Source organism: Ostrinia furnacalis, unplaced genomic scaffold (assembly GCF_004193835.3).
Source record: "Ostrinia furnacalis isolate ACB-3 unplaced genomic scaffold, ASM419383v2 OfSCF1098, whole genome shotgun sequence".
NCBI classification, from domain to species: Eukaryota; Metazoa; Arthropoda; class Insecta; order Lepidoptera; family Crambidae; genus Ostrinia; species Ostrinia furnacalis.
In genome coordinates, this window is record NW_021131337.1 from 1,164,782 (window position 1) to 1,176,119 (window position 11,338).

An 11,338-nucleotide genomic window follows, 5' to 3' on the forward strand; every position below is an offset into this window, starting at 1 on the left:
ACTATACTCGGCGCAGACTCGTAGCAGGCGGTGTAATAATATAAGACAGTGCATATCACGTTTTCTCTCGCACTCACACTGGTTATAGGTCACACGGAGGCAGGCATAGCGTTGTTTATAATACGTCATCTATATATATAAAAATGAAACCCGTTTCGCGTTGTCACGGCATCACGTGTGAACGGCTGAACCGATTTCGATAATTCTTTTTTTTAAATGTTTGTGGAAGTCCAAGGATGGTTCTTACGGAAAAAAATATTAAGAAAATCTCTACGCTAAGGCGGTACGAAGTTCGCCGGGTCAGCTAGTAATTAATAAAATATTGGCGAGTGTGCATCTCTGTTGCAAAAATTACTTATGGCCCCGCGTGTCACGAGTCTTTGCGTCGAGTATAGTTGGCGCTACTGACCAGGAACTACAAGACCTTCATCGCCAGTAGCGCTGACGAGTGTTAATGCTATAGTGAAGCGGTTGGCGTCATTTTCTTTGACGCTGTCAGTGCCAATACAGTTTTAATTGGTATGTTTTATTACTTGTATGTCGCAGACAGATAAGGCGGGTCCAGACATGATAATTTGCCCAATCCGATCACCGTATCCGTATCGTCGACGCGTATCATGATCGCATTATGTGGACGGGTAATGATGTACGTATCATGATACGGGATCTCGATACGCCATTATGAAACGGCCCGTCCCATGTCGTGTCAGTTTTTGTCCGATCATCAAAGGTGATACGTTAATTGTATTGTATTGTGAAGATACGGATACGGAGCAAGTCGGAGGCGTCCACAACTTGATACGGGGCTTGATACAATACGCAGATACGGATACGGTGATCGGATACGGTGATAGGATCGGTCAAATGATCATGTCTGGACCCGGCTTCAGATACCAGGTTGATTCGCCGTATTTATAGTCGTCCTTTCCACGGTATCACTTTATAGAACTCGACACCATGGATTAATGACGTCATTCATTCCGTAACCAACTCTGATAATTTGAAGGCTAAAAAAATTGTAATTTTGCAGTGAACTGTACATGAATCGTTTGTGTGTCGCAGGACGGCTTCGGCCACGACCCGTTCGCGCCCAGCGCAGACCCTTTCGCTGGCGATGCCTTCGCGCCCGCCGACAACAAGCCCAAGGCGAACGATGACGTAAGATTATTTCGTTCTTTGTTATAATTTATACATTCATATACCTAGTATCGTTGACTTTCTATTCATAACTGTGATCGATGACGTAGTTTTTACCATATATATTTAAAATTATTTTCTCACTAGGCGATATGGAAATCATTGGGGAAGGCTTATAACCAGCTGTGGCTGAAATGTTGATGATGATGATGATTTATTTAGAAAAAGTGGCATAAATGATCCACGGTTTTGACTATCGTCACCCGCGCGTACAATGTACGTGGAAGGTTTTTAATTATTTACCAACTCTTATTATAAGTGCCATTGCCATATTTTGACGTGACTAACATACACATCTGGAGGAGAATCAGAAGTCTCGTTGACATTTGACGTCACAAATCACCCTCCCGTGCTGCTCCCATACTTCAGGCACTGACTGAGTTGATCGCTAGTCGAGCCGCGGCTGTCTTCTCATGCTCTAATTCGACCGCCTCCCTCTTTAAAGCGTTAAGTTCTTTTTGGGCCTGTGCCAGCCCAACATAGTGGCCAGTAGTAAGTTTGCGCCCACCCTTGCCTGCTCCGGCCTTTTGGGATGAGGTCCTTACAGACTTTGTCGAAGGAGTATCTCAGCTAGACCCCACTTTATTATCTATTTTGCGTTTCCGCAAGTATTTCGCATGCTCTCGCTCTTGCCCTGTGTCACTAGTTTCAGGAGTCGACGAATCCGAGTCGAATCCGTCACCTGCGACAAAGAACCGACTGCCAGAGAGGCAGCGGTGATTGTTTTCCTACGGGATAGCATTCTCCCAGGACGCTGGAAGTACCGCCTCTTGTTTCGATAAAAAACAGTCGCTTCATAATCTGCAGGGCGCGTGGGAGTCCGACCCGTTCGCCGTGCTTCACGCTCCCACGCGCTCCAGCCTGGCAGGCTCGGGCTCCGGCGCGGAGTCACCCACGCCGGTGCTGCCGCCCAATAACTTATTCCTATAACAAGTATAGAAGCTATACTTGTTATAGGAATAACTTATTCCTATAACCATGAATAGTTCTCAATTAGCGTTTCCGTGTAGCCATGCTCACCTCAGATTAGGTGTGTCATGCTAATATGGCGGCCATAGTAATACAACAGCGCGGGCCCGCGCTCGCGCCGCTTCTGTCCCGCGCCCGCGCCGCCTCGTTTGTCGTTCGGCAGTTGCAGTGCGGCGCGGTTGGAGCGCGGGCCCGCGTTCTTTGGTGTAGGCGATGTAGGTCGATGGGTGAACGATGATATGAATAAATGAAATGAAAGTCCAGTTTGTAAGTGAAAATAACCGAAAGGCGCGTTCGGGGGTGCGTACGTGCGTTCGCGGAAGTTGTTGGATCACGACTGGCGGCTCTCGGCCGCGTGTGCGGCGCGGTGGGCCGCGAGTGGCTTCTGACCATAAAAGGACAGAGGCCTCCGGCCAATCAGCGGGCCGCATCGCTAACGGCTAGCTCTAGCATGTCATGTTCTAGGCGCGACAATATTATTACATACGCGCACCCGGAGTTGCGTATTATTTATTGATCCCAAAATCAAACAAACATTGTAGGTAAACAACCGTATTAAACATTTGGATATAGGTAACATTTTAGTTTTGTAAGAATAGATAATCGCACATACATATAGCATTCTAAGGACATATTTCAGTTACTCAAAGAGGCAAATCTAGTAACAGATAAGTTTCATAAACAAAACACAAAGATAATTAATAATTATTTTAGTTACATATTTCTCAAGGCACATAAATACGTAGATCTAGCTACCTAGTATCTACTCTTGATGGCCATCGTCAACATTTGGTGTGACACACTTCAAAGAATCCCAACATTTACTACTGCAGGGCGCGTGGGAATCCGACCCGTTCGCCGTGCTTCACGCTCCCACGCGCTCCAGCCTGGCAGGCGGTGGCTCCGGCGCGGAGTCGCCGACGCCCGTGCTGCCGCCCAAGGCGCACAAGACGCCGCCGCCGCGCCCCGCCCCGCCGCGACCCAACCCGCCGCACAAGGTACCACACTAACACGCTTATTGTCTTAGTAATAAGAGTTATATTTGGACGCTTATCTGTGTAATTGGAAAGAAAGAAAGATACATTTATTATAGCCTGACCAGGAACATAAAAACCCTCGCCATGTTGCGGAAAACTAATGGTACTAATTTCTTTTAATGGCAACAGTAACTGAAAACTTCATTGACATGTCACCTTGCATGTCAATCTATTGCTGTCAAAGTGTAAACAAACTTTGTTTTAAATGTGCGCAATTGGTTTTATGAATTAAATTGCTAAAATATTTTTATAGTCATGAAAGAAAAGTGGCTCACAATGTGTTAAAGTAGGGTAAACCACCCAATCATTGGCACTCTACCAATTTATTGGCATGCTCCAGTTTTTTAAGAAAATTAAGGTTTTTTGTAGCCAAACCTTATATTTTTTAGTAGAAATTGTACAGTAATATCATTTATTACTCAACTGGCTACACACGTTTTTTATTTTATCAAACATCGCGGCGCATCAACCATTTGTTTGACAAACCGTACATTAGTATTTTATTTTTAACGTAGTTTTCTGAATAAAGAAAAATAAAATAAAGTAAAAAGTTCATTAATCTCCATTATAAGCTCCATTGGCGTTAGCGGGGATTAATGAATAAAAAGTTCACTAATCCCCGGGATTATTGGAATAAGGCTTTGAAAGTGGTACCACGGTCTACTATACAATTCAGATTGAAACATCCTGATCATCGCTCTAAGCCCGGTCCGTTCACAATTTTAACTGACGAGGAAGAACAGCTTTTTGTTGACTGGATAAAATAAAAATCAGTAGCAAAAAAGTATTTCCGAAGAGAAAAGAAGATTTTATAAAAGTGTTTATGGAAAGTTTAAAACCATATTTAAATATAAGCGTTTGAACTGAAATATGGTATGTTCCTATACAAATAAATGTTACTTTTCTTATAACAAAGGATTTTATTTTGTTTATTTTTATCATGAATCTCTTTAAAACCTCTACATAAGACCTAGCAGCTATTTTTCAGTCTTGCGGGAACAGTGCCAATAATAGGTAATTATCACTGCCAATAAAAGGTTTGGCTATGCCAACAACTGGTATTTTGAGGTATTTTTTTAAAAGGTACACTATATTGAATAAATGATTTAATTTATTAATGATAAGTACTTTATAATATTCTGCAAAGATTAAAAGACCAATATAAATGTTTATTTCTTTGATAAAACATATTTTTACATGCAAATTTTACCGGTTTTGTGAAGTAGCTGCTTAAAGTGCCAATAATTGGGTGGTTTACCCTATTTGTCGAAGAGAAATACTAAGGGTTCGGACAATATTTTCATTTAATAATGTTTCCGACAAAGGTTGTCAAATTGACTGACATGTTTATCGTATAGTACAGTCCACTATGAAAATTAGCTGTGGTTTGTTTCAACTACCTATTTTAAAATTTATTGTCACTTTCTAATTGTTGAATTTTATGGGATTGGGAAAGAAGTACCGAGTTTGAAGCGTTCATGAGCAGACATTGCAGTTGAATATTCAAGTTCTGAATTTGATCATTGATGAATAATAAAATAAATTCTACTAGCTCGATTGATGGTTTCATTTAATTTATTTAAATCAGGTTACCTATAAATATATTTTTTCGTTAATTTATGAAAATATCAAATTAGCCCGAAATCCTGAATCCTGATACATAAAGTTAGCCTATTAATTTAACACAGGTACGACTGTACTCAGTGTTGCACTATCAAATGCAATTGACGCGCCTCTATGCCAGGGTTTTTATGTTCCTGGTCAGGCTATACAACGGACATCACACAAATACAGGCAATTACATAGACATGACAGTGGCACATAATAATAAAAGAAGAAAAAATAAAAACAAGAGCAAACTGAGCAGTGCCACCCATCCACCAACAAGATGCCCACTGCAACGCGACCCCACTCAGCATATGCCGTGGCCCACGGTGACGAAGGCCACGTCGCTGGTTTTCAGTGTGCCCCATGCCGAGTGAGGGTCACGGACTATTGATAAAATAAATAAAATAGTGAGCTGCATAAAATTGTCTAGATAAACATACATAAATAGCGAAGATATCTCACTACAGGGTGTTAGGTAAATGGATATATGAGCCGACACTAGACCATGTTAACATGGTCATATAAATGGTATGGTGAAGTCAGAAATTTGATATCATCATTTTGATTTTTTTAATTTTCATACGAAATAAATTTTATAAAATCCGATTTGTATGAAAATTAAAATAATTAAAATGAAGATATCAATTTTCTGACTTCACCATACCATTTATATGACCACGTTAACATGGGCTAGTGTCGGCTCATATACCCATTTACCTAACACCCTGTATACTCGACGCAAAGACTCGTGGTCATAAGTAATTTTTGAAACAGAGATGCACACTCGCCAATATTTTATTAATTACTTCTAATCTTTTATAATTACGGCCGCCCGCGACTTTGTACGCGTGGACCCCGAAGCCCCTTAGGGGTGAAGTTTCAAGTTTTTTTAGGATTTTCCCGGAAATTATACAATCTTTTCTCGCAGTAAAAACCATCCTTGGACTTTAACGAACATTTAAAAAAATAATTGGTAAGATTGCCTTGGTCCAGGCGTTGTTGAGTTATGCGCTTATCAACTCATTTTGCGATTCATTTTTATATTATAGATTATTAAGTAATATAAACAACGCTATGCCTGCCTCAGTGTGACGTCACCCATAACCAGTGTGAGTGCGAGAGAAAATTTGATTATGGACTGTTTTATTATTACACCGCCTGCCACGAGTGTTTGCGCTGAGTATAATATAAGGACGACAGCACAACAAACTAAACATAGAGGCGTCTTATATCGTTGTAGTAGAAGCTATTTTACAAAAAATATAGTCTGATGTGCTATCGATTTCACTATAATTCAGTAGCTATTTCAGTCATTTCACTTTGTACAGTTAGCGTCAATAGTTCATGACACCCAAAGTACCCAATAAATTAACAACACGTTTTTGTTGCAATTAAAATAAGGTTGTGTTATCTTTTGGCCATTTGGGTGTCACGAACTGTTTCATACTGACTGTACTAAAAATATTTCCTTCTGAGTATTTCTGTACAGATCGACAATTACATAGATAAGTGTGATAAGTTTAAAACAACGCTGCTCGGTCACAAATTCATTTTTAAATATTTAGCCATTCAGATGAATCATACTTGACTGTAATACAACAATGTGCCTCTCCCTAATGTATAATTTAATGACAGAAATGTTCGAATGCTGATGTGATTCGATTGTTCATGCTAAACTTTGCCTTACAGTAACTAGTTTGTGACCGAAGAGTAAATAAATAGCATTACTATATTGCACACCAGAAGTGATGACATGATACTTATTTTATGTCTACGACAATAATTTATTGATAAATATCATTGCTTCTTTCTGACCAAACTGTTTTAAATACGAATTTATGAAATGTTAATTGGACACTCTTAAATTGTGATTTTTTAATATCACTAGTAAACTAATTGGATGGTAAGCATAAAGCATCAATTTATATAAAATTAGTTAAAATCGTTGTTTCAGGTGTAATACAACCTGATTTATAAATTATAGAGTAGAAATTCGATAAATTAATTGTTGTTTGTGTCCTAGATTCGTCTCTTTGGAGAAAGCCATAAATGCATAATATTTTAGTTATTAGTTTGCTGATAATTTTGCATTGGCTATGCATTTTTCATGCATTTCATGCTATGCTATGACTGCAACAAATATTAGATTTGAAATGTTTTTATGGCTTTCAACGAAATAGTATGTTATTTTTAAGTTAACATTTGATTTTCAGATTGATTTGGTTTTGTTTCGGTTATTCGTGTTTATTTGCCCCGCCCTCCCCGCGCCGCGCTTGCGAGTCCGAGTGACGTGATTAGTATCGCTATTTTATTTATTCCTTGTTTGCTAAAGAGAAAGTAAAATGTATAAAGCCTTCAAGTACAGGCAGCGTCAATCGTTCATGACACCTAAAGTAGCCAATATGTTCGCAACACGTCTTTGTTACAATTGGAATAAAGTTGTGTTGTCAACCTTTTGGCAACTTTGGGTGTCACGAACTATGTGACTGACTGTACCAGAAATGTTCTTATGTAAATTGAAATATTAATTTATTCTTAAATACCGTCATGTAAGGTATGAGACAGCTGCGAGGTCCAGGCGTTTCATACAAACGTCATAAGCCCCGCCCACTTCTTAATATATTTGACTTAAAAGGTCTCATATACATTCTGTTTAAAAAACACTTTATTAAACAGTTTGTTATGGTATATTTTACTTTCTCTGTTCCGTCATGCCATTTAGATGTAGTTCACTGCTTTTATATTGCACTTACAAGCATGCCCTTTCAGTTTGAAGAGTATAACCAATTGGGAAAAGGGAACTACAGTAAAATTACATAATAGTAAGGAATGTAGTAGTCACAGATTTTGGAAGTTTAGTCACTATTATTTTTTTATATCAAGGTGCTTTTTATTACTGAATGGTTGATAGGAAAATGCATAACTAGTCATGCTTATTTTCATTAAAAACGTTCAATATATTCTTATTAATATTATGTATTTTGAGTGTGTAAGATAAAAACACTGTGTGTTTCCGTCATTACAATAATTTTTAAATTAATTAAATATTTCCTTACCTCGTAATTATTGCCGCACACTCGAAACATTCAACCAGTATTCCGAGTATTCGTATGACGGGGCACAAGTCGCCGGTAGTGGTTGCTACTTTTCAGACGCTTTCACCCTATATGCATTACCTATTATAATCGAATATTTTATTTATGTTCTTATGTGGGTAATAATAAATCATAGAGCTTAGCATCATGTATTAGAATCTCTGGTTATATTATGTATCATAGTCGTATGTAATTTCATCTTTAATAAGGCATGCAATTTGTATTATGTATTCGACATTAGTTTCTGCAATAATTTTATATTTATGGCTGTGGGCTAACGTATGCTTTCTTGTAATCGTCCACCCCTTTGATTTCAGTTACTTATTTCCATTTATTTTATACATTTCATTTATGTTTCGTTCTCTAACTACAATAACTACCTGTATAATACAACTTACATATTTATATTTGCGTACATGCACACTGTGACTTTATTATTTAGCTTCTGAGCACACAGCTCAGCGCGTGAATCATTTTGACCAGTCTTACCGCTTTTCTGTGTCCCGTAAGGTGAGAGAAGTATGTAGACTAGGTAGATACTATATCGTTCGGATCTCGCCTTCTCGAGTCATCCAAGCGATAGACTAACAGATTTTTTTCCCGTGATGGAAACGAAAGTCCCAGTGTGCACCGCGCGTCATGTGTCACTCGTCACTAACATGCTAACACGGCTCGTGTGCTTGTCCCCACGTTGCAGCGCTAAGGACGCGGAGCGGAGCGGAGGCCACGCCCTAAGCCCTTCTCACCCCCCCTTTGTTGCTAGCCCCGCGCCATGGACTTCACCGAGGACCCCTTCAAGGACTACCGCTACGAGGACCCCTTCAACATCGAGGACCCCTTCGCCGACGCCGACGCCCGCCGACCCACCTCCGTCGCCGGCTTCGAGACCGACCTGTTCGCAAACGCCCCCGCCCCGCCCCGCGGCGGCCGCGTCTCCGCCCCGCCGGTACAAACTGCCCCGTCCGACGCCTGGGCCGCCTGGCCCAACGACAACTGGGCCGCCGACGACGCCTGGGCCAAGCCCGCCCGCCCCGCGCCCGCTACCAAGCCCCTCAACAACGCCAACTCCAACGCCGACGTCTGGGCCGGAAACTCCAGCGACAACGCCGGCGACTGGAAGACCGACAACTGGGCGAGCAAGGCCGACGGCTGGGCCGCCGACTGGGGCGCCGACCACAACCGGAACCTCAACGAGACCTGGCCTTCGAGCACGCTGCCCGGCAAGAAGGAGCGCAGCCCGAAGCCGGTGAAGTACGCCAAGTCGCTCGTGCACACCATCGGCGGCATCGGCCGCGCCAAGCACAAGGAGAAGAAGGCCAAAGCGCTGGAGGCGCTGCCGTCTGAAGAGCAGCAGTGGGCGTGGGCCGCGGCCGAGTCGGCGCGCCTGCAGGCCGAGGCCGACGCGCGCCGCCGACAGGAGGACGCCGAGTTACAGCTCGCGCTGGCCATCTCGCGCCAGGAGAAGTGAGCCGGCTTTGGAGGGCTCCTCCCGAATGCTTCGTTTTGAATGTTTCCGTCTCTTTTACGCGAACGCGAGCGACCGGGACGGGTAGACCAGAAACTGCGCGAGACGCGTTCCGGGATGGCACGCTGCGCGATCAAGACTCCGAACCGATGCATTTGACGTTTCGTTCATCGTTTGTTTTGAGAGCGACCGTACGTCGGGGGGCTCTCGCTCTGTTATGATACTGTTGTATCGGAAAGTCTGGGAGTGGAACGAAGTCGCGAGGAGGCTGATACGTGTGAAGCCAGCTCATACGTCCCAGTCGGTGTCCCAATGTAAATCAAAGTATTAGAACTGTTTGCGAAGCGATCGGAGCTGGATCGGTTGACTTAATTTCGACTTCGCTTCCTGGCGCGCTTTCCGAGATTATTTACGTTTCGCCAGCCAGCATTCCATAATCGAAACTCCCGTTTGGTTCGACGTGAACCGATGTAAGCGTCCACGTGTAGTGTGGTTATTTTACTTTATAGTTTTATACAGGTACCCAAAAAGTAGTATTACAGATAACGTAAAAGACAATATATTTTCTAAGAAAGAAGTATCTTCGCTTGATTCCTGTGCGGACCAAACTGAGTGTTGAAAATTGTATTGTTACGTTGCATCATCGATATTCGGCATATCTTTACTTGTAATAACTAATTAAAGTTATGACACTATGTGCGGTCACTAGTCAATTTCAATATTGAGAATGGGGGGTTCTCGAACAAAAGGCGGCGTTCTAGTTAACGTATTTCACGTCACCGTCGTTCAGAGAAATCTGACATTCCAGGTGGCCTAGCGTTCCGTAAGCATACAATATAATATGAATACAGTAGATTATAACGTGTACATTATTATTATAATATATTATACTGGACTTAGTGAAGACGATAGATTTTTGAACGTAATGTTATATACCACAGCCTAGTCATTACATGTGGTGTCAGATTTTTGTGAGCGGCGGCGGAGTTATTATAGAAGTGTAATATATTGTTGTCTGCAACCGAGGCCTAATAGCTTCACTGTGTATAGTCTCCTAGTTTAATGTTTACTATTATGTTATTAATGTTATTATGCATGGAACTTATTGCAATATTCGCTCTTATGAACCTCGATACTTACATGATATGTTACTACTTAACTGTATATTCCATTGGTCGTTATAAAGAAAACGAATGCAAATTGTGGGCGTGGTGGGAATCGTTTCACTGGCAACTTTTGTTTTCGCCTTCGTCATAAGTCAGGTCAAAATACGCTTACTACATAACCCATACGTGTACTTGCCATTGAACAAAATTATTCCACTATAAATAATGCATCCTATTATTCTAAATAACCCGTGTCGTTTGTATCTGAAATTATTTTAACCTGTGATTAAGTGTTATTACAGTTTACGGTAAGATTATAATCTCTTCAATGCTCTATTGTGTAAAATATATTATTTATAAATTATTTTATTATGTTTTTGACATAAATATTGATATATGTCTGGATATTATAGCTGTATTTTTTTTGAGGCGCATCTTATCGTTAGATAATATAATGTATAAATTGATGTTTGTTTTGTATAGAGCTGCAGGATGTCTGTCGAAGTACAACTTGTGCATTTCACTGTATGATTGTTTTGTTGTTGTTATCGTTGCGTCGCGACGGCCCGACCACCGAATGCTCAATGAGAAGTGTATAATAAATCTGTGTAATATATTATGTATTTTGTTTGTTTTTGTTTCAAAGGGTTCTGTGTGCAGTTCATCGCAGCGCGATCTGTCTTCTGTAGTGCCTTTCGAATCGCTATTCTATGTCGTCTTCTTTCTTGCGTATATTCGAGTGTGTGAATCGTTGCAACAAAAATTGGGATATCGATGAGAATTGTTCACTTCGAAATATAAGCGGTTAGTAGTTACTTTGAACTATTTATGAAAAATCGAAAAAAAAGTTCAAATATATCG

General features: G+C 41.0%; 1 protein-coding gene across 1 annotated transcript in view; it reads left to right on the forward strand.

The window, feature by feature from the left end:
- The window catches only part of Eps-15 (Epidermal growth factor receptor pathway substrate 15), a 40,252-nt gene extending 29,152 nt beyond the window's left edge, over nt 1-11,100 (forward strand). The window contains exons 18-20 of the mRNA XM_028302252.1: nt 1,063-1,158; nt 3,000-3,164; nt 8,670-11,100. Coding sequence (XP_028158053.1) covers nt 1,063-1,158; nt 3,000-3,164; nt 8,670-9,374 — 966 coding nt within the window. The 3' untranslated portion in view covers nt 9,375-11,100. The remainder of the gene's footprint in view (nt 1-1,062; nt 1,159-2,999; nt 3,165-8,669) is intronic.
- The last annotated feature ends 238 nt before the right edge of the window (nt 11,101-11,338 follow it).